This window comes from Pan troglodytes, chromosome 9, assembly GCF_028858775.2.
Source record: "Pan troglodytes isolate AG18354 chromosome 9, NHGRI_mPanTro3-v2.0_pri, whole genome shotgun sequence".
Classification (NCBI taxonomy): domain Eukaryota; kingdom Metazoa; phylum Chordata; class Mammalia; order Primates; family Hominidae; genus Pan; species Pan troglodytes.
This window is the reverse complement of record NC_072407.2, coordinates 110,345,341-110,369,646: the sequence shown is the minus strand read 5'-3', so window position 1 is coordinate 110,369,646 and position 24,306 is coordinate 110,345,341. Positions and strand designations below refer to the sequence as shown.

The 24,306-nt window shown below is 39.1% G+C and overlaps 2 protein-coding genes across 17 annotated transcripts in view; one reads left to right on the top strand and one right to left on the bottom strand.

The window, feature by feature from the left end:
- The window catches only part of C11H11orf65 (chromosome 11 C11orf65 homolog), a 156,369-nt gene that overhangs the window by 81,000 nt on the left and 51,063 nt on the right, over window positions 1-24,306 (top strand). For 7 of the 16 annotated variants that reach the window (XM_001140960.7, XM_054662678.2, XM_063783391.1 and 4 more), the window contains one exon: window positions 731-906. The exons of 7 other annotated variants lie outside the window; for them this stretch is intronic. In XM_001140960.7, coding sequence (XP_001140960.3) covers window positions 731-885 — 155 coding nt within the window. In that variant the 3' untranslated portion in view covers window positions 886-906. Of the gene's footprint in view, window positions 1-730; window positions 907-24,306 lie in introns of those variants that run through there. 2 more of the 16 variants (XM_016921949.4, XM_063783387.1) reach the window with 2 other exon arrangements.
- The window catches only part of ATM (ATM serine/threonine kinase), a 146,150-nt gene continuing 136,602 nt past the window's right edge, over window positions 14,759-24,306 (bottom strand). Inside the window, exons 62-63 of the mRNA XM_016921933.4 lie at window positions 18,616-18,752; window positions 14,759-18,509 (exon numbers count right to left, since the gene is read on the bottom strand). Of these exons, the coding sequence (XP_016777422.4) occupies window positions 18,326-18,509; window positions 18,616-18,752 (321 nt within the window). The 3' untranslated portion in view covers window positions 14,759-18,325. The remainder of the gene's footprint in view (window positions 18,510-18,615; window positions 18,753-24,306) is intronic.

The window sequence follows — 24,306 nt, the reverse complement described above, 5'->3', positions numbered from 1 at the left end:
GCAACAGAGTAAGACCCTGTCTCAAAAAAAAAAAAAAAAAGGAAACAATATAAATTACTGAGTTAAAAGAGATTACTGTGAAAAGAAGAAAGATATAGGATGGTAGTTGGAAGGAGCATAAAAGCAAGTGAAAATTAAGTAGTGGAGATTTGCATAACTGAAGCCAGTGAAGGTGATATATTGAAGATGTTGGCATTGGAGAAGAGGAGAATGTGTGTCACTTCTTCAAGAAGCAAGAAAAGATAAATCCAGAGCAGATTTAGAAACATGAGCTCTTGAGAGGAAAAGGGCATTTCTCCCTTTGTGAATGAAGAAGTTAGCTAATAGTTACAGAGCACCAACTAAATACCAGATGCTCTAAGTTCTTTACATGCACTGTCACATTTAATTCTTGCAGGAATATGATGAGGTAGGTACGGTTATTATCCCCATTTTACAGATGAGAACACTAAGACTTAGGTTAAATAATTTGTCCCAAATTACACAGCTAGTTATTAGTAGATCAGACCTAAAACCCAGGTCCTGCAGAGCCTTTTGTAGGGATGGACAGTGATATGTGGGAGTGAAAGTGGGATGAACTCAGAAATTTGGGGTGTTTCTGGTTTCAGATGAAGATATTTGCTTTAAGAATGGTGAAAAGGAATGTGGAACAGACAGCAACACAGTAGCATTTTGAGTGAGCATCTTATTATATCTGGTATCTTTCTAATCATTTGTCACTTCTCTTTAGGATTCAGGTTTAATCAAGCACAGAAAAACATATATAACTATGGAGGAGACATATCAAAGATGCAAATGGGAATACCAGATGATACTTACTATGAAAATGTTTATCAAGAACCAAATGTAACTAGATTAACCCCTGATTCTACTTACGGACTATAAAGTACTTTATTTCTATTCTGAGTTATAGCCCCTTTGAGCCTTCCATCCATCAGTTATAGCCAAGAGATAGTGTATTCTGACTGGAATAACTTGTGTATATATTTTGGGCACAGAATCTAGCTCAGTTAAGTAAGGAAGATTGAGCAGAAATAGAACACTGGACTGAATACAATGATCATGGCAAATATAGAAATTATTCCTAGTATTCTGAGAAACTGTAGTATTCTAACAGTCACACTTAAGTAAAGAGACTACATTTAGGTGCAAGAAGCTTCAGACTGATTATTTTGCATGTTTACTTGAGGCATTTAGTGCATTCAGGGAAGGCAGAGCTCTCGGTCCCTTTATCCCATATCCTAGTGTGCCTTGCTTCTTTAAATCCCCTCTCCCACGTTTATCCTCTCATTACTCCATTTTTTTCTTCACTGAACCTTTTTTCTTTCTTCCTCTTGATTCTCTGTCTGCTTACTCATTCTAGTTTGTCTTTGCAATTCTCAGTTTCTCTCACACTTAGTTACTGCCTATTTTATGTCATAGTTCTTTCCTTTCTTTTATAATGTTATCTTTCCTTGTTTACATTTTTCTCTTTACTTGCTTTCATCAATGTTGCCCTTTCCTTTTTTCATTTTCCTTCCTAGATCATTCCCCTAATCTCAGTTTTTTTGGGGCCTACGATTTGCCTTCACTACTCTGCATGCAATATAACTCTTTGGATTCCCATTCCCTTTCTTCCAGGTTAGAGCAGTGAATTAGTTTTCTATCACTGCATAATAAATTACCCCAAGACATAGCAGCTTAAAGCAACAAACAGTTATTATCTCATTCAGTTTCTGAGGGTTAGGAAACTGGGAGTGGTTTAATTGGGTGGCTCTGGCTTGAAGTCTCGCAGGAGGTTGCAGTAAAGATTTTGGCCAGGGCTGCAGTCATCTGAAAGCTTGACTGGGTTGGAGAATCTGCCTCCAAGATGGCACACTTGAACAGTTGTTGGCAGGAGGCCTCAATTCTTTGATACTTAGACCTCCCCATAGGATAGCTTGAGTGGCCTCATAACATGGCTGAGCAAGCAACCTGAGAGAGAGAGAGAGAGAGCAAGGAGGAAGCCGCAATGCCTTTTAAGAACTAGTCTGAGAGGCCACACACCATCACTTCTGCCCTATTCTATTAATTAGAAATGCATCAAGTCCAGCCTATACTTATGGAGAGGGGAATTAAGCTCTATCTCTTAAAAGGAAGATTGTCAAAGAATTTGTGAATACATTTAAAATCAACACAAAGAGAAAAGGAACAATCTTAGTGATTCCTTTCAAAGGAAACCATAAGACATTGGTACAGATAGTTTATTTAGGAGATGATCCCAGAAAACACAAATTAGAAATTAGAGAATTAGAAATTAGAGAAATGAGAAATTAGAGAAAGTGACACAGGGAAAGGAGAAAAGCAAAAAAACTTTTGTGTTAAGAATGGGTTATTGCTGTGGGTATCCAGGCCTCAGTTTGCTAGGAATGCTCTGAGGAACCATACAGAATGTACTTCAGAATTTTCCTACTAGTGGACAGAGAAACCAGATATTTATCTACCAGCATGAGGAGCCAAACATGACCAGGTAGCAATCATAGTTCTAGGTTCAGTGGAATCCTTATTGTGACCTCCAGGGGAACCATTCCCTCACTGGATACAGGGAGGATACATGCATCCAGTGGCTACATGGACTCAGTTCTGCTGAGTCTCAACTTGTAGGAACAAGAATCACAAATTCCCAAGGGATCACTGAGAGTAGTGGTGAGAGGGGCCAACCTAATTTCCATCCCTTGGTTCTTGGACCCATATGTCATAACACTATTTAAGTTATTTAGACAGAGCACCATATAATGGCCCTTGGTTCAATGTATATATCACATCCTGGAGGAAAATGCTCCAACCTAGCTGCATGTCATACTTAAGCTAGAACCTTAGGTTACTCCTTAACAGGCCAATTTAACATTCTAATAGTTTCTGGATTGTGTGGCATATGATAGGACTAGTGTTTTCCATTGTCATATACTCTACTCATTTTTAAAATTCATTTACTGTAAAATTGGTCCCTTGGTCAGAAAGCCCATAATAGTAAATCATGCATTTTATAGTTCCTTAGATAGTGGTTCTGATAAGAGTCACCATGGTCAAGAAAGGCAAATCCATACCTGGACCAAGTAGTAATCCCTGTTAAGAATGAATTGCTGCAATGTCCAAACAAGAATGGGTCTGATATAATCATGTTGCCATCAAAGAACTGATTGGTCTTTTCAAATGATGATGTCATATCAAGGCCAAGTGTCATTCAGCAGTGGAAGCAGCTAGATTAGTTTTTCTGAGAAAAGGCCCATGATTCTGGGCCCTTGGCTTCCATCCATGCCATCAGGACTCTTCTGTAGATGAGCTAATTGCACAAGCAATAGGGTGGCCAAGAGCATGTTGGCTGGCCCTCAGTGCCAAAGTCACCTTATACATCTGGTTGTTTAATGTCTCTTCTGTAGCGGATGCTCTCTGGTAAGCATAAAAGTGATATGTGAAGATCCACACCTTATAAGTCAATTGTTATGACATTTCCCAGATTTCCTTGTCTCTGATCTAATTTTGCCCTTTCCAAGTTAAGTACCTGACCAATGAGTCAATTTGCCACTGCCCGAGAATCCATGTATATCTCTACTTAAGGCTACTTCTCTCTCAATAAGAAGTGAATGACCAAGTATAGTGCTCAAAGCTTTGCCCACTAGGATTTTCCCTTACCACTGTTCTTTAGGGCTATACCTAAGTGGAGCTGTAGTAAGGCATCAATGCAGTTTTAGCTTGAGCCGACTCATTCATGAGCAAGGCCCAAGTTCGTAGGGAACATCTCTACCTTGAGCGATGTACCATAGGTATACCATAGTCAGTATCATCAGTGTGGCCTGAGAGAGAAGCATTTGGGCAACTGAATTAGGTGACGTGGAGATGAGGGCTCTTGCTGTGTAACTTACTTGTGCTTTTCAAATCTGCTGGAGATAATTCCCAAATGTCTCATGTAATGGGTATCTACTGTGCCTGCTAGATCTGACAATTCACAGCAAATAACCTTCCCCCATGAAATCTGTCAAATATTACCCCTTTTTGAGAAATTATATCCATGACTATTTACTCTCCAAGACATTCCATATAACATTTATCACCAAGTCCTGCTTGAGGAGTAAGAAAGTAAAGCAGCTGGCCTGTGCTCCCTTCACCTTGTCAAGGGAACTTCTAGGTACAGTCTAATGTTATTTGTCCTTGTGTAGAAGTCCCTTAGTAGGCTAACCCTGAGTAAGGGTTACTTAAATAAACCCAGAAGCTATGGATTTTTCTTTTTTTTTTTAATTTAATTTTATTATTATTATACTTTAAGTTTTAGGGTACATGTGCACAATGTGCCAGTTAGTTACATATGTATACATGTGCCATGCTGGTGTGCTGCACCCATTAACTCGTCATGTAGCATTAGGTGTATCTCCTAATGCTATCCCTCCCCTCTCCCCCCACCCCACAACAGTCCCCAGAGTGTGATGTTCCCCTTCCTGTGTCCATGTGTTCTCATTGTTCAATTCCCACCTATGAGTGAGAACATGCGGTGTTTGGTTTTTTGTCCTTGCAATAGTTTACTGAGAATGATGATTTCCAGTTTCATCCATGTCCCTGCAAAGGACATGAACTCATCATTTTTTATGGCTGCATAGTATTCCATGGTATATATGTGCCACATTTTCTTAATCCAGTCTATCATTATTGGACATTTGGGTTGGTTCCAAGTCTTTGCTATTGTGAATAGTGCCGCAGTAAACATACCTGTGCATGTGTCTTTATAGCAGCATGATTTATAGTCCTTTGGGTATATACCCAGTAATGGGATGGCTGGGTCAAATGGTATTTCTAGTTCTAGATCCCCAAGGAATCGCCACACTGACTTCCACAATGGTTGAACTAGTTTACAGTCCCACCAACAGTGTAAAAGTGTTCCTATTTCTCCACATCCTCTCCAGCACCTGTTGTTTCCTGACTTTTTAATGATCGCCATTCTAACTGGTGTGAGATGGTATCTCATTGTGGTTTTGATTTGCATTTCTCTGATGGCCAGTGATGATGAGCATTTTTTCCTGTGTTTTTTGGCTGCATAAATGTCTTCTTTTGAGAAGTGTCTGTTCATGTCCTTCACCCACTTTTTGATGGGGTTGTTTTTTTCTTGTAAATTTGTTTGAGTTCATTGTAGATTCTGGATATTAGCCCTTTGTCAGATGAGTAGGTTGCGAAAATTTTCTCCCATTTTGTAGGTTGCCTGTTCACTCTGATGGTAGTTTCTTTTGCTGTGCAGAAGCTCTTTAGTTTAATTAGATCCCATTTGTCAATTTTGGCTTTTGTTGCCATTGCTTTTGGTGTTTTAGACATGAAGTCCTTGCCCATGCCTATGTCCTGAATGGTAATGCCTAGGTTTTCTTCTAGGGTTTTTATGGTTTTAGGTCTAACGTTTAAGTCTTTAATCCATCTTGAATTGATTTTTGTATAAGGTGTAAGGAAGGGATCCAGTTTCAGCTTTCTACATATGGCTAGCCAGTTTTCCCAGCACCATTTATTAAATAGGGAATCCTTTCCCCATTGCTTGTTTTTCTCAGGTTTGTCAAAGATCAGATAGTTGTAGATACGCAGCATTATTTCTGAGGGCTCTGTTCTGTTCCATTGATCTATATCTCTGTTTTGGTACCAGTACCATGCTGTTTTGGTTACTGTAGCCTTGTAGTATAGTTTGAAGTCAGGTAGCATGATGCCTCCAGCTTTGTTCTTTTGGCTTAGGATTGACTTGCCGATGCGGGCCCTTTTTGGTTCCATATGAACTTTAAAGTAGTTTTTTCCAATTCTGTGAAGAAAGTCATTGGTAGCTTGATGAGGATGGCATTGAATCTATAAATTACCTTGGGCAGTATGGCCATTTTCATGATATTGATTCTTCCTACCCATGAGCATGGAGTGTTCTTCCATTTCTTTGTATCCTCTTTTATTTCATTGAGCAGTGGTTTGTAGTTCTCCTTGAAGAGGTCCTTCACATCCCTTGTAAGTTGGATTCCTAGGTATTTTATTGTCTTTGAAGCAATTGTGAATGGGAGTTCACTCATGATTTGGCTCTCTGTTTGTCTGTTATTGGTGTATAAGAATGCTTGTGATTTTTGTACATTGATTTTGTATCCTGAGACTTTGCTGAAGTTGCTTATCAGCTTAAGGAGATTTTGGGCTGAGACAATGGGGTTTTCTAGATATACAATCATGTCATCTGCAAACAGGGACAATTTGACTTCCTCTTTTCCTAATTGAATACCCTTTATTTCCTTCTCCTGCCTGATTGCCCTGGCCAGAACTTCCAACACTATGTTGAATAGGAGTGGTGAGAGAGGGCATCCCTGTCTTGTGCCAGTTTTCAAAGGGAATGCTTCCAGTTTTTGCCCATTCAGTATGATATTGGCTGTGGGACTGTCATAGACAGCTCTTATTATTTTGAGATACGTCCCATCAATACCTAATTTATTGAGAGTTTTTAGCATGAAGGGTTGTTGAATTTTGTCCAAGGCCTTTTCTGCATCTATTGAGATAATCATGTGGTTTTTGTCTTTGGCTGTGTTTATATGCTGGATTACATTTATTGATTTGCGTATATTGAACCAGCCTTGCATCCCAGGGATGAAGCCCGCTTGATCATGGTGGATAGGCTTTTTGATGTGCTGCTGGATTCAGTTTGCCAGTATTTTATTGAGGATTTTTGCATCAATGTTCATCAAGGATATTGGTCTAACATTCTCTTTTTTGGTTGTGTCTCTGCCCGGCTTTGGTATCAGGATGATGCTGGCCTCATAAAATGAGTTAGGGAGGATTCCCTCTTTTTCTATTGATTGGAATAGTTTCAGAAGGAATGGTACCAGTTCCTCCTTGTACCTCTGGTAGAATTCGGCTGTGAATCCATCTGGTCCTGGACTCTTTTTTGTTGGTAAGCTATTGATTATTGCCACAATTTCAGCTCCTGTTATTGGTCTATTCAGAGATTCAACTTCTTCCTGGTTTAGTCTTGGGAGAGTGTATGTGTCGAGTAATTTATCCATTTCTTCTAGATTTTCTAGTTTATTTGCATAGAGGTGTTTGTAGTATTCTCTGATGGTAGTTTGTATTTCTGTGGGATTGGTGGTGATATCCCCTTTATCATTTTTTATTGTGTCTATTTGATTCTTCTCTCTTTTTTTCTTTATTAGTCTTGCTAGTGGTCTATCAATTTCGTTGAACCTTTCAAAAAACCAGCTCCTGGATTCATTAATTTTTTGAACGTTTTTTTGTGTCTCTATTTCCTTCAATTCTGCTCTGATTTTAGTTATTTCTTGCCTTCTGCTAGCTTTTGAATGTGTTTGCTCTTGCTTTTCTAGTTCTTTTAATTGTGGTGTTAGGGTGTCAATTTTGGATCTTTCCTGCTGCTTTCTCTTGTGGGCATTTAGTGCTATAAATTTCCCTCTACACACTGCTTTGAATGTGTCCCAGACATTCTGGTATGTTGTGTCTTTGTTCTCGTTGGTTTCAAAGAACATCTTTATTTCTGCCTTCATTTTGTTATGTACCCAGTAGTCATTCAGGAGCAGGTTGTTCGGTTTCCATGTAGTTGAGCGGTTTTGAGTGAGTTTCTTAATCCTGAGTTCTAGTTTGATTGCACTGTGGTCTGAGAGACAGTTTGTTATAATTTCTGTTCTTTTACATTTGCTGAGGAGTGCTTTACTTCCAACTATGGGGTCAATTTTGGAATAGGTGTGGTGTGGTGCTGAAAAAAATGTATATTCTGTTGATTTGGGGTGGAGAGTTCTGTAGATGTCTATTAGGTCCGCTTGATGCAGAGCTGAGTTCAATTCCTGGGTATCCTTGTTGACTTTCTGTCTCGTTGATCTGTCTAATGTTGACAGTGGGGTGTTAAAGTCTCCCATTATTATTGTGTGGGAGTCTAAGTCTCTTTGTAGGTCACTCAGGACTTGCTTTATGAATCTGGGTGCTCCTGTATTGGGTGCATATATATTTAGGATAATTAGCTCTTCTTGTTGAATTGATCCCTTTACCATTATGTAATGGCCTTCTTTGTGTCTTTTGATCTTTGTTGGTTTAAAGTCTGTTTTATCAGAGACTAGGATTGCAACCCCTGCCTTTTTTTGTTTTCCATTTGCTTGGTAGATCTTCCTCCATCCTTTTATTTTGAGCCTATGTGTGTCTCTGCACGTGAGATGGGTTTCCTGAATACAGCACACTGATAGGTCTTGACTCTTTATCCAATTTGCCAGTCTGTGTCTTTTAATTGGAGCATTTAGTCCATTTACATTTAAATTTAATATTGTTATGTGTGAATTTGGTCCTGTCATTATGATGTTAGCTGGTGATTTTGCTCGTTAGTTGATGCAGTTTCTTCCTAGTCTCGATGGTCTTTACATTTTGGCACAATTTTGCAGAGGCTGGTACCGGTTGTTCCTTTCCATGTTTAGTGCTTCCTTCAGGAGCTCTTTTAGGGCAGGCCTGGTGGTGACAAAATCTCTCAGCATTTGCTTGTCTGTAAAGGATTTTATTTCTCCTTCACTGATGAAGCTTAGTTTGGCTGGATATGAAATTCTGAGTTGAAAATTCTTTTCTTTAAGAATGTTGAATATTAGCCCCCACTCTCTTCTGGCTTGTAGGGTTTCTGCCGAGAGATCCGCTGTTAGTCTGATGGGCTTCCCTTTGAGGGTAACCCGACCTTTCTCTCTGGCTGCCCTTAACATTTTTTCCTTCATTTCAACTTTGGTGAATCTGACAATTAGGTGTCTTGGAGTTGCTCTTCTCGAGGAGTATCTTTGTGGCGTTCTCTGTATTTCCTGAATCTGAATGTTGGCCTGCCTTGCTAGATTGGGGAAGTTCTCCTGGATAATATCCTGCAGAGTGTTTTCCATCTTGGTTCCATTCTCCCCGTCACTTTCAGGTACACCAATCAGACGTAGATTTGGTCTTTTCACATAGTCCCATATTTCTTGGAGGCTTTGTTCGTTTCTTTTTATTCTGTTTTCTCTAAACTTCACTTCTCGCTTCATTTCATTCATTTCATCTTCCATCACTGATATCCTTTCTTCCAGTTGATCGCATCGACTCCTGAGGCTTCTGCATTCTTCACGTAGTTTTCGAGCCTTGGCTTTCAGCTCCATCAGCTCCTTTAAGCACTTCTCTGTATTGGTTATTCTAGTTATACATTTGTCTAAATTTTTTTCAAAGTTTTCAACTTCTTTGCCTTTGGTTTGAATTTCCTCCTGTAGCTCGGAGTAGTTTGATCGTCTGAAGCCTTCTTCTCTCAGCTCGTCAAAGTCATTCTCCATCCAGCTTTGTTCCGTTGCTGGTGAGGAACTGCGTTCCTTTGGAGGAGGAGAGGTGCTCTGCTTTTTAGAGTTTCCAGTTTTTCTGCTCTGTTTTTTCCCCATCTTTGTGGTTTTATCTACTTTTGGTCTTTGATGATGGTGATGTACAGATGGGTTTTTGGTGTGGATGTCCTTTCTGTTTGTTAGTTTTCCTTCTAACAGACAGGACCCTCAGCTGCAGGTCTGTTGGAGTTTGCTAGAGGTCCACTCCAGATCCTGTTTGCCTGGGTATCAGCAGCGGTGTCTGCAGAACCACGGATTTTCATGAACTGCGAATGCTGCTATCTGATCGTTCCTCTGGAAGTTTTGTCTCAGAGGAGTACCCGGCCGTGTGAGGTATCAGTCTGCCTCACTGGGGGGTGCCTCCCGGTTAGGCTGCTCAGGGGTCAGGGGTCAGGGACCTACTTGAGGAGGCAGTCTGCCTGTTCTCAGATCTCAAACTGCGTGCTGGGAGAACCACTGCTCTCCTCAAAGCTGTCAGACAGGGACATTTAAGTCTGCAGAGGTTTCTGAGCCTACAGAGGCAGGCAGGCCTCCTTGAGCTGTGGTGGGCTCCACCCAGTTGGAGCTTCCTGGCTGCTTTGTTTACCTAAGCGAGCCTGGGCAATGGCGGGTGCCCCTCCGCCAGCCTCGCTGCCGCCTTGCAGTTTGATCTCAGACTGCTGTGCTAGCAATCAGCAAGACTCCGTGGGCGTAGGACCCTCCGAGCCAGGTGTGGGATATAATCTCCTGGTGCACCATTTCCTAAGCCCGTCGGAAAAGCGCAGTATTCGGGTGGGTGTGGCCTGATTTTCCAGGTGCTGTCTGTCACCCCTTTCCTTGACCAGGAAAGGGAACTCGCGGACCACTTGCACTTCCCGAGTGATGCAATGCCACGCTCTGCTTCGGCTGGCGCACAGTGCGCTGCACCCACTGTCCTGCGCCTACTGTCTGGCACTCCCTAGTGAGATGATCCCGGTATCTCAGATGGAAATGCAGAAATCACCTGTCTTCTGCATCGCTCACACTGGGAGCTGTAGACTGGAGCTGTTCCTATTTGGCCATCTTGGCTCCTCCCACTTCTTCCTTTTCAAACGGTATGTCTTTTATTGCTTTCTATTTACATTACTGCATGGCTAGGAACTCCAGTGCAATGTGGGATAGAAGTGGTAAGAGTGGCATCCTTGCCTTGTTCCTGAATATGACGTGAGCTGTAAGTTTTTCACAGATGTCCTTTGTCAGATATCTTTTATTCCTAGTTTGATGAGTTTTATCATGAATGAGTACTGAATTTTCTCACAAGCTTTTTCTGCACTATTGGCATGATCATATGGTTTATTTAGTTACATTGATTGAGTCAATCTGGAATAATGCCATTTGGTCATGATTTACCTCTTTCTTATATTGATAGAATTGATTTGCTAATATTTTGTGAGGATTTTTACATCAATGTTCATGGAGGATATTGGTCTTTAGTTTTCTTTCTTTTAATTTTTTTTTTTTGAGACAGTCTCACTCTGTCACCGAGGCTGGAGTGCAGTGGTACGTCTCGGCCCACTGCAACCTCTGCCTCTTGGGTTCAAGTGATTCTTGTGCCTCAGCCACCTGAGTAGCTGGGATTACAAGCATGTGCCACCACACCCAGCTAATTTTTTTTTTTTAATCTTTGGTAGAGATGGGGTTTCACCATATTGGCCAGGGTCTCAAACTCCTGACTTAAAAGTGATTTGCCACCTTGGCCTCCCAAAGTGCTGGGATTACAGATGTGTGCCCGGCATCTTTCTTGTAATTCTGTGTCTGGTTTTGAGTATGCTGGCTTCATAAAATGGGTTATTCTAATATTATGAAGAGTTTTTGTAGAATTGGTATTATTTCATAGATGGCACAGACTTACCACAATTATTTTCTGTGTTTTTGTCCTTTTCATCTTTGAAATGCCTGTGAAGTCCACTTGTCCATGATGCTTTACACTGCAATGATTTAAAATAAATCTGGCAAACAGCTAATTTCCTTTTTCTCTCTTAAAACCTTTGCAACTCTCATAATCATGGAAATCTAAAAACACTGTTTAAGAAATAAGAATTATTGGCCAGGCACAGTGCCTCACGCCTGTAATCCCAGCACTTTGGGGTGCTGAGGCGGGCAGATCACTGAGGTCAGGAGTTTGAGACCAGCCTGGCCAACATGGTGAAACCCTGTCTCTATGAAAAATACAAAAATTAGCTGGACATGGTGGTGGGCACCTGTAGTCCCAGCTACTTGGGAGGCTGAGGCAGGGGAATCGCTTGAACCTGGGAGGCAGAGGTTGCAGTGAGCCGAGATTGTGCTGCTGCACTCCAGCTGGGTGACAGAGCGGGACTCCATCTCAGAATGAATGAATGAATGAATGAATGAATAAAATTTAGTGTTACAAAGAGTTAGAAGTTTATATTAAATATTCAAACACTACAGTAGGGAACATTTTGGGTAGTTTTCAAGTAACCTAACGTTACGATCTCCTAACAAGGTTAACAACAATACACAGAATCAGGTTTTGAAACCGTCAATTGAAGGACATTTTTTGTTTCTAAAACTTAGAATACCATTTATAGGATTTGTGTAAAATATACAATGCTTCTACTTGTAAGAGTCACCCACACCCATTATGTCTGCTACTCAAACATAAAAACAGAAAATAAGTGTTGATAAGGATGTTGAGAAATTGCAACCCTTGTGCACTGATGGTGGAGTTGTAAAATGTTTCAGCCACTGTGGAAAAGCAGTATGGTGGTTCCTTAAAAAGTTAAAAATAGAATGACTATATGATCCAACAATTCCATTTCTGGGTATAAAGAAAAAAGAGTTCTGAAGACATATTTGTATACCCATGTAAATAGTGACAATATTCACAATAGTCAAAGGGTAGAGACAACTCTAGTATCCACTGATGGATGAATGGATAAATAAAATATATACAGTATATACACATACACAATGGAATATTATTCAGCCTTAAAAAGGAAGGAAATTCTGCAATATATTACAACATAGACGAACCTTGAGGACATTATGCTAAGTGAAATAAGCTAGTCACAAAGAGACAAATATTGCATGATTCTACTTATAAAAGGTACAGTACCTTGAATGTCAAATGCAGAGAGACAAAAGGTAGAACAGTAGTTCCCAGGGGCTGGTTGAATAGAGGAGTGGGGAGTTGTTTAATGGGTATAGAATTTTAGTTTTGTAAGGTTAAAGAAGTGCTGGAGGTTGGTTGCACACCACTGGAAATGTATTTTATCGCTGCTGAACTGTATACTTAAAAACGAGATGGTAAATTTTGTTGTGTGTGTGTGGGTGTTTTTAAGTGACTCACCATTAGTAGTATACCAGCTATGAACACACACTTATATCATGGCAAGAACTAATAAGCATGATCATGACCACTTCTCTCCTATGTTTCTGTCCCAGTATGGTAATACTGACCTTAACCTTTAATACTATGTCTCAGTGTTCAGTGCTGTTTGTGTTGCTGGATTCCTTCAAATCAGCAATGTGTCTATGTTGATTGCTAAGCTTTAATTCTCACCGGAGAATTATAATATCTTTCCTATTTTCCTGATTTTGTTACTGATTTTTCTTGGGATTCAAAATTTGGGAAAACAAAAAGTTTCTCAAGAAATGCTGGAAAGGAAATCCCACTTGGAAACACTAACCAAAACGTTTGCAAGCAAAATAAAGCAATAGATAAAATGGATCAGTTGAGGTTATACTAGGAGTATAAGATGATTTAACCTTAGAAAATCAAACAGTGTAGTTCACTACATTAACAGATTCAAGGAAAATAATAATCATCAATAAATGCAGATAAACTGCTAAAATTCACCATCTGTAATAAAACCTCACAGCAGCCTAGGGACAGAAAGGAACTTCTTTAATCTGATAAGGGAAATACACACATTAAAAAAAAAAAAAAAAACCCTGCAGCAAACAGTAAATTTAAAGGTAAACACTAACACTTTTATCTTTGAGATGAGGCACAGGACTGGAATGTCCCAATATTCTACTGATGATTGTGCTAAAGAGAGGTCCTAGCCAGTAAAATGAGGCAAGGAAAAAAAAAAAAGCAAACAGTATAGATTGGAATATGATCTAACAATTCCATTTCTGACATTATTCATAGATGATATGATTATATACATAGAAAATCCAAACATTACTCATAGATGATATGACTATATACATAGAAAATCCAAAAGAATCCAGATATATTTCTAGAAAGAATTAAAAGAGCTTACTGTGGTTACTGGATAGAAAAATCAATATGTAAAAACTAATTTTAATTCTAACAGTAATAATTAGGAAAAACTTATGAAAAAAATGTCCTTTATAAGAACATTTAAAAAAATAAAGTGCTTAGGAATAAACATAGTAAAACTATACAAGATCTCTGCAAGGAAAACTAAAACTTAACTGAGTGACATTAGGAACAAGGGAAAATCCCTACCTGAAAGATTTAACCTTAATGAAAACACTAATAAAATGTCTGTCAACCAAAAAAACTCCATTAAGAGAATGAAGAGACAAGCTACAGAATTGGAAAAGATATTAGCTAAGATGTTACGTAACCAACAAAGGATCAGTAGAAATATCAGCAAAGAATACGTACAGGCAGTTCATCAGAGAAAATCATACTGACTAACAAGTGTATACTAAAACGTTTAATCTCCCTAGTAATTAGTGAGGTACAAATTAAAATGAGACATACCATTTTGTTCCCATCAAAATAACAATAACTTTATTTTGAAAATATCAAGTGAGGCAGCAAAATCACCCCTGGTTAAGAACCACTGCTTTTGGATCATACACAATGAAAGTATATATTTCTACATACTGTTGTACATAAAACTGTGTATGCTGTACTTTTAATGGCAAAGGGATTTTTCAGAGGATAATGTCTATTATGAGATCTCCTTACTTACCAAATTCTGAGTCATTATAATCTTTGTGGAAACTTTGACTCCACTATATTTATGCAAAATGCATTTTGTTAAAATCTAGGCAAAAGAGCCTAAAACTCCAGAGGACTGAATTTATTTTAAAAATATGATAAACAGGTAAAAAACTTTGCATTTAGGATACCAGGATCTTTGCACTTGTCATATTCTAGTACAGATCTTTTAGGCTAGAAATGTCAACTAGATCACTTTCTAGGCCCAAAGAAAGAACATTCATATTTGCCTTTTTGTCAGGAGGCGACTAAGAAACACTACTAGGATATTTAGACTGAGATGCAGCATTATCAGACTGGTTGTGCAATAGGCTCCCCGGTTCACACTGCGTGGTCAGTTGCCTATCCTCCTCAGATTGGGAGCTTTATATAGGCAGACTATGCCTGCCTTGCTCACTGCTTTCTCCTTAGAATGAGTCCCATGCCTGGCACACAGAACACACAAATATTTGAATAAAGTGAATGAGTCTTAGTATATACTTTTAGAATTATTTATTCAAAAACACTTTATAATAAATTCAGGTAACAGTAAAGTAATACATTCAATAGTACCAAAATCTATAGAAAATAGATAATTTCATTAAGGTGCAATTAAAATAGTTGAAATTGGGACACATCTCTATATTTCAAACCAATATACTGGCTTTCTTTTTAAAAGACTATTCTAGTCTTTAAGATGTCCAAAGTTTTTCCTCTTTGCTTTTATTTGCTTTAGACCATATTTAAATTTTTAGCATTCCTAAGTGCATACATTTTAGGCATATACTATAATGACCAAGAGTTTGTGAACCTACTGATTAGGTAAACACTTTGGGGAGGTATGACCTGCACAAAGTAGGGTGGGAGAGCTATTATCTCCCTTAATCTGGACACAACTGTTCAAGCAGTCTATAATTTATTAGCTTCTCTGATAGCTTCACTATTTGGTTTTCATTGACCTTTTGAGCGACTGACTGGCAAACCCCAGATTCTTTTCGCCTGAAATCTTTTCAAGTTAGATATTGTCCACATTACACTTGTACTTATAATTTACTATCTTCTTGCCTTGGACAACGTATTTCTCCAAATTCTGATTTCTCCAGCAGTGTATTGGGATAGTATCACTAATCTTGCAAAGTAAAGATCAGAAATGCTGTACATAATATGGGTCAGTGACTTAGCATACAACAAATATTCTATGATTAATATTTTCAAAATCTAACTACTCCTCATTTGTCCTTGGCAGTTTTCTATCTTAGTCATTTGCAGAAAGAGTTCCAGCTTGCCAAAACCTTTTTTTTTTTTTTTTTTTTTTGAGGCAGAGTCTTGCTCTGTCGCCAAGGCTGGAATACAATGGCAACCCTGTCTCTACTAAAATTACAAAAAAAAATCTTTTATAATCTTAATTCTGTCATCTGTGAATTAGTTATTTCTCCTAGGCTTGTGATCTGTACATAAATTTGATAAACTTTTCAAAGCCATTGATTAGAATACTTGAACAGAACAGGAGCCTCATAGCATACCATGCAAGGCTAAAGAGTGGATTAATGATGTTATTCAAAGCTCTCTGGATGCAACAACTAGCAAGAATTAGCTACAAATTCATTTATCTATACTATTATCTAGTTGATAATTTCTAATTTCACCCATGAAGATTTCAGGGCTTTCTTAAAGACATTTTAAGTTTACTGCACTTCCTTGATTTACTATAGTAATAAAACTACCAATATATACCAAATATTCATTTAGGCAGCTTGTAAGAAAAAGATACACCAAGGTAAGTTTGTAATTTGAAATGCAAAGTAATATTCTGAACAGTTCTCCAGAAGTCAAACCAAGAAATTTATAGTCCAAAAAGTTCTGGAGATTGGTTTTAGGGGAGGGGAAGGTGAGGAGATCAAATATGAATGAGTGCCTGCCATTGGCAATAAAAAGAAATGCCAACTCTTCATAAGAAAAAAATTTATATAACCTTCAAGGTCCAAATACGAGGAGAAAGCTCAATCACCCATTTGTTAATCTCCGCAGCTGGGATGAACATTTTCCTAAGGATGGAGAAGAGATTATACTCACTAATACACGAGTCAGTAGTTTTACTTTCAGGTGGCTTTTTATCTGATGTTTATCTTATATGATGACAGTTGGGGGACAGAGAAATGTTCCACTTCTAGCTATGTATCAAACTAGATACCTAAGCCCTTCCCTTCCAACAGAACACAGAGAAATGCTGGATAAAATGTAGAAAACATTCTTTTAAATACATAGCAGAACTTACAAGAAAGGGGAAATCCTTACGGTCAAAAATGAGGGGAATGAGGCCGGGCGCGGTGGCTCACACCTGTAATCCCAGCACTTTGGGAGGCTGAGGAGGATGGATCACGAGGTCAAGCGATCGAGACCATCCTGGCTAACACGGTGAAACTCTGTCTCTACTAAAAATACAAAAAATTAGCCGGGCGTGTTGGCACACGCCTGTAGTCCCAGCTACTCGGGAGGCTGAGGCAGGAGAATTGCTTGAACCCGGGAGGCAGAGGTTGCGGTGAGCTGAGATCATGCCACTGCACTCCAGCCTGGGTGACAGAGCAAGACTCTGTCTCAGAAAAAAATGAAGGGAATGAAAAACCAGAAAGGTAAATATGTGAGCTGATGCTGTAGCTGTCCTGGAACAATTTGCCAGTCTCATTAACCCATGGCTTTTAGCTTAGACATCTATATGGGGACCAAAGAACCCAGGGCTTGCCAAAGGCAGGCAGTGGGAATTAAATGTACCTCCTTCCACCCCTGCCATAAAGGTGGGACACATGGAAGCTTATACTCTCAGTGAAAAAGGCATCAATCAAATATTCTGCCCACTAGCACAGGGAGATGAGGAGGAAATGTGTTTGCATTGACCTGGGAAATCTCCTATCAGTAATTTATGCTACACTTCAGGTATGAAAACCCTAAAGCCAAGAAATTAAAATAAGAATGGGCTTGTGTCAGCAACAGCCCTGGGAATATGACATAAACAGACACTCAAGATTCCCATAGATAAAGCCTTGCTGAAAATAAACTCACTTTTCAAAAAGACAAAACTGGATGAACAGCCTATCAAATACAAAAATCAACAGATATAAACAGCAGGAACTAAATTTAATAGAACTATTACAGTGTCTATCAAGTACAGACATTTAAAATAATTAGTGACATAAAAAACATTAAAAATGACATCAAGAAACAGATCTGAAAAATGATGCATAATTAGAAATGAAAAACAATTTCTGAAAGAAGAAGCCCAATGGATAGGGTAAAAGAGATTATATACAGCTGACAAGAGAATTCATGAACTAGAAGGCAATCTATGAAGGTATCAGAAAGATAACATACATGGACAGTACAGAAGGGCTTAAAAGATAAAGAGAATAGAATGAGAAGTTTTAATACACACTTAAAAAAATAGTAACTACACTAACTGTGTCTTTGATATTTGTTCTCCATAACAACTTCATTATTTAGTAACACTGAGTGATCTTACTAGGAAAAATCCAAATACATTTCTGTTTTTTTTTTTTTTTTTTTTGAGATGGAGTTTCGCTCTTGTCACCCAGGCTGGAGTGCAATGGCATGATTTTGGCCCACAGCAACCTTCACCTCCCAGGTTCAAGAGATTCTCCTGCCTCAGCCTCTCGAGTAGCTGGGATTACAGGTGCCCGCCACCATGCTCGGCTAATTTTTGTATTTTTAGTAGAGACGGGGTTTCACCATACTGGCCAGGCTGGTCTCGAACTCCTGACCTTGTGATCCGCCCACCTCGGCCTCCCAAAGTGCTGGGATTACAGGCGTGAGCCGCTGCGCCCAGCCCGAATGACCATTATTTATAAAGAGTGAGAGCAGAGATGTTCCTTAAGACCATCAAAACATTTTTGAGTGGTGATTAAATCAAGTATTAAAACCAACATTCAAAAAAACCCACAATAGTTCACTTAAATATTAATCCCTACTTAAAGTATGTTGGCAGGTTAAAACTAAAGGCTAAAATATAATTTCTAAAGGCTGAATGCAAGGGTAATTCATATACTGAAGATCACACCCAAGCTTTCCATCCTGGGAAAAGTCGGCTGAGATTTTTGGGGTCTATGGCCTGCTGTATGAGCAAATTCACTTGTCCACCAACACTGAGCACAGTGCCTTCTTCCACTCCTTTCAGTTTCTCTTGTAGTCTCATTAAGACGCGTTCAGCTACTTTGTTGAAACTCTGGTCAATATCACTAAGGACAAAAACACAAAGGTTTCAGTGAGGTGAACAGTTTAAAGGCCTTGGGAATAAGAAAATCTGAACAACTGACAACAGGACCTTCTTAAAATACTGCTCACCTGAGATTTCGTTTGCATTCTTGGTCATCTGCATTCAGAGTAGGGTGAAGCTCAGTTTCATCTTCTGGCCTCTGCTGTAAATACAAAGCTTTCAAAGGATTCATGGTCCAGTCAAAGAGTGGATCATATAGAAGGACCTAAACAGAGAGAACATATGTATTAAAAGAACAATGTACATTTTAATCACATACTTAGAAACAGTAGAACCAGTATCATACAAATAACAAGCCGGTCACGTGGTAGTTGATGGGGGAGGGGAACAAACATCATGCACACTTCATGTTTCCTTGAGGAAACTATCCTAGCATAATGCTCCAAGCTTCTCATTTCATTCTGAATTCATTCTTCCTCCATGGTTAGGGGTGACATCCCTTGACCCATGTTTCCTGACTGGATGAAACTAATCTATTAAAAGGAGATAAGCATTAGTCACTTTCTTTCCTTCTCTCTCTACTCTTAACCCTGGGTTAGTGTATTTGCTTTGTAGGGCCCAATTCTTCCTCAGCCAGGCTGTCTCAAGGTATAGATTGGGATGTGGGAACTGGAGAGCACGAGCAAGCCTATTTGGACCTCACTCCTAAGCCGTCTTCTCCAATAGTTTTATCAGTAACAAATCTGAAATTCTGATCTCCACCCTATTCCTATGGCTCTTTTTCTCTCAGTTCTAAATCTGGGTGGATCCAGAAAGGTATAATTTGTTGAAACCTCCTCAAAACCCAAGGTTTGGTGCTGCGTTTGGAATCTTGAGATATATATTAGGTGTAGAATTAGGATACCAAAACAACTGACATGGCTAGAGCAAGTGGCTTTAGGTCTTAAATTTTAGAAAATGAGGTCATGAGGAATTTCTGATATTGGCAGTTCAGAACAGCTAACTGCTCTGGTATTTATAAACACAGAACTTTAAAAAAAAATAGGCTTTAGCAAATGCTTACAAATCTTAGTAATAAGTGGAGACAATACAAAGAATGATTCTACAGGGCATTCCAGTATTACAAGGTTGGAACACTTTTTTGCTGCTATCTGTATACAGTTTCTCAGTAAATCTGCAGGTTGGGACTATAAAATGCCTTTAGCAGATTTAGTTTCAGGACATGTACTAGATTAGCAGAACCAAAATCTCTCTATTTTTTAATGCTGTTTTGAGTGTCCTCCAGGACCATTAAATACTGTGGAGAAACTGAGCTTGATTACATGTAGCTTGTCCGTTAAGTTCAAGGTTTCCTATGTGACTTCAAGTTGGGCACTGACATGGCTTTAGATTTCAGAGATCCAAGCCAGTTTCACCCACAAAAGGAAAATATTAATATATTTTATTAATGAACTAATGAAAAGGAATGAAGGCCTCTAATACAGACTAGATGGTTTTCTTGGGTTGAAGTAGAAGAAAAATCCAAATTACTTCAAAACCAAGGGCTTGTGTCAGGAATCATACTTGCAAATATTAGAATTAAGGAGGAACTGGAATAAGTAAAAAATTATGTTTCAGTCTGACAAGACAGAAGTGGTTGGAAACAGTAAAGGAATACAGACTGATTAAGCTAGAGCAGGGTTCCTCAGTCTCAGCACTATTGTCATTCTGGATGGGGTATTTCTTTGCTGTGGGGGCTAATTTGTACATTCTGGGGTGTTCAGCAGCATCCCTGGCCTCTACCCAGTAGATGCCAATACCATCCTCATCTCCCATCCCCAATTGTGACAACCAAAAATGCCTCCAGACATTGCCAACTGTCCTCTAGGGGACAAAACTGCTCTTGGCTAAGCATCACTGAGCTAGAGGGAGAGATATATTTCCTTAGCAGAACACGTAAAATCTTAGAGGAGAGAATGGTCCATTAGGAAGAAAATAAAATCTTGAAGGCCAGGAGAGACAAATACACTGAAAAGAAAAGGGAAATATACCCAGGTTAAAGTGCTCTGAAGGAGGGGCTTAGGAAGCGGGGAGATCAGTTCACAAATAGTGACTGTGCCTCAATGAAATCTAAGAGAAGAAAAGAAATGAATCCAAGAGAGGAAAGAAATGATGTCCCAGAGGACTGGGAACCAGGATGCTATTGAGAAGCACCCTCCTAAAGCTGAAGGCAGAAAGGGTCTTACTGTGGTAAGATCACTGGGGAAATTATTCTTGAAGATTGGGACAATCACACCAAATGATTTTGGGAAATTCGGACAGATTTACGGAGGGAAGATTAGGTAGATGAGTGTAAAATACACAAAGCATTGGAGGGTGTGTTTTTTGTTTTTGTGTTTTTTGTTGTTGGCTTTTTTTTTTAAATTATACTTTATGTTTTAGGGTACATGTGCACATTGTGCAGGTTAGTTACATATGTATACATGTGCCATGCTGTGCCATGCTGGTGCGCTGCACCAACTAACTCGTCATCTAGCATTAGGTATATCTCCCAATGCTATCCCTCCCCGCTCCCCCCACCCCACCACAGTCCCTAGAGTGTGATATTCCCCTTCCTGTGTCCATGTGATCTCATTGTTCAATTCCCACCTATGAGTGAGAATATGCGGTGTTTGGTTTTTTATTCTTGCGACAGTTTACTGAGGATGATTTCCAATTTCATCCATGTCCCTACAAAGGGCATGAACTCATCATTTTTTATGGCTGCATAGTATTCCATGGTGTATATGTGCCACATTTTCTTAATCCAGTCTATCATTGTTGGACATTTGGGGTGGTTCCAAGTCTTTGCTATTGTGAATAATGCTGCAATAAACATACGTGTGCATGTGTCTTTATAGCAGCATGATTTATAGTCCTTTGCGTATATACCCAGTAATGGGATGGCTGGGTCAAATGGTATTTCCAGTTCTAGATCCCTGAGGAATCGCCACACTGACTTCCACAATGGTTGAACTAGTTTACAGTCCCACCAACAGTGTAAAAGTGTTCCTGTTTCTCCACATCCTCTCCAGCACCTGTTGTTTCCCGACTTTTTAATGATTGCCATTCTAACTGGTGTGAGATGGTATCTCATTGTGGTTTTGATTTGCATTTCTCTGATGGCCAGTGATGATGAGCATTTTTTCCTGTGTTTTTTGGCTGCATAAATGTCTTCTTTTGAGAAGTGTCTGTTCATGTCCTTCGCCCACTTTTTGATGGGGTTGTTTGTTTTTTTCTTGTAAATTTGTTTGAGTTCATTGTAGATTCTGGATATTAGCCCTTTGTCAGATGAGTAGGTTGTGAAAATTTTCTCCCATTTTGTAGGTTGCCTGTTCACTCTGATGGTAGTTTCTTTTGCTGTGCAGAAGCTCTTTAGTTTAATTAGATCCCATTTGTCAATTTTGGCTTTTGTTGCCATTGCTTTTGGTGTTTTAGACATGAAGTCCTTGCCCATGCCTATGTCCTGAATGGTAATGCCTAGGTTTTCTTCTAGGGTTTTTATGGTTTTAGGTCTAACGTTTAAGTCTTTAATCCATCTTGAATTGATTTTTGTATAAGGTGTAAGGAAGGGATCCAGTTTCAGCTTTCTACCTATGGCTAGCCAGTTTTCCCAGCACCATTTATTAAATAGGGAATCCTTTCCCCATTGCTTGTTTTTCTCAGGTTTGTCAAAGATCAGATAGTTGTAGATATGCGGAGTTATTTCTAAGGGCTCTGTTCTGTTCCATTGATCTATATCTCTGTTTTGGTACCAGTACCATGCTGTTTTGGTTACTGTAGCCTTGTAGTATAGTTTGAAGTCAGGTAGCGTGATGCCTCCAGCTTTGTTCTTTTGGCTTAGGATTGACTTGCCGATGCGGGCTCTTTTTTGGTTCCATATGAACTTTAAAGTAGTTTTTTCCAATTCTGTGAAGAAAGTCATTGGTAGCTTGATGGGGATGGCATTGAATCTGTAAATTACCTTGGGCAGTATGGCCATTTTCACGATATTGATTCTTCCTACCCATGAGCATGGAATGTTCTTCCATTTGTTTGTATACTCTTTTATTTCATTGAGCAGTGGTTTGTAGTTCTCCTTGAAGAGGTCCTTCACATCCCTTGTAAGTTGGATTCCTAGGTATTTTATTCTCTTTGAAGCAATTGTGAATGGGAGTTCACTCATGATTTGGCTCTCTGTTTGTCTGTTGTTGGTGTATAAGAATGCTTGTGATTTTGGTACATTGATTTTGTATCCTGAGACTTTGCTGAAGTTGCTTATCAGCTTAAGGAGATTTTGGGCTGAGACAATGGGGTTTTCTAGATATACAATCATGTCATCTGCAAACAGGGACAATTTGACTTCCTCTTTTCCTAATTGAATACCCTTTATTTCCTTCTCCTGCCTAATTGCCCTGGCCAGAACTCCCAACACTATGTTGAATAGGAGTGGTGAGAGAGGGCATCCCTGTCTTGTGCCAGTTTTCAAAGGGAATGCTTCCAGTTTTTGCCAATTCAGTATGATATTGGCTGTGGGTTTGTCATAGATAGCTCTTATTATTTTGAAATACGTCCCATCAATACCTAATTTATTGAGAGTTTTCAGCATGAAGGGTTGTTGAATTTTGTCAAAGGCTTTTTCTGCATCTATTGAGATAATCATGTGGTTTTTGTCTTTGGCTGTGTTTATATGCTGGATTACATTTATTGATTTGCATATATTGAACCAGCCTTGCATCCCAGGGATGAAGCCCACTTGATCATGGTGGATAAGCTTTTTGATGTGCTGCTGGATTCAGTTTGCCAGTATTTTATTGAGGATTTTTGCATCAATGTTCATCAAGGATATTGGTCTAAAATTCTCTTTTTTGGTTGTGTCTCTGCCCGGCTTTGGTATCAGAATGATGCTGGCCTCATAAAATGAGTTAGGGAGGATTCCCTCTTTTTCTATTGATTGGAATAGTTTCAGAAGGAATGGTACCAGTTCCTCCTTGTACCTCTGGTAGAATTCGGCTGTGAATCCATCTGGTCCTGGACTCTTTTTTGTTGGTAAGCTATTGATTATTGCCACAATTTCAGCTCCTGTTATTGGTCTATTCAGAGATTCAACTTCTTCCTGGTTTAGTCTTGGGAGAGTGTATGTGTCGAGGAATTTATCCATTTCTTCTAGATTTTCTAGTTTATTTGCATAGAGGTATTTGTAGTATTCTCTGATGGTAGTTTGTATTTCTGTGGGATCGGTGGTGATATCCCCTTTATCATTTTTTATTGTGTCTATTTGATTCTTCTCTCTTTTTTTCTTTATTAGTCTTGCTAGCGGTCTATCAATTTTGTTGATCCTTTCAAAAAACCAGCTCCTGGATTCATTAATTTTTTGAACGGTTTTTTGTGTCTCTATTTCCTTCAGTTCTGCTCTGATTTTAGTTATTTCTTGCCTTCTGCTAGCTTTTGAATGTGTTTGCTCTTGCTTTTCTAGTTCTTTTAATTGTGATGTTAGGGTGTCAATTTTGGATCTTTCCTGCTGCTTTCTCTTGTGGGCATTTAGTGCTATAAATTTCCCTCTACACACTGCTTTGAATGCGTCCCAGAGATTCTGGTATGTTGTGTCTTTGTTCTCGTTGGTTTCAAAGAACATCTTTATTTCTGCCTTCATTTCGTTATGTATCCAGTAGTCATTCAGGAGCAGGTTGTTCGGTTTTCATGTAGTTGACTGGTTTTGAGTGAGATTCTTAATCCTGAGTTCTAGTTTGATTGCACTGTGGTCTGAGAGACAGTTTGTTATAATTTCTGTTCTTTTACATTTGCTGAGGAGTGCTTTACTT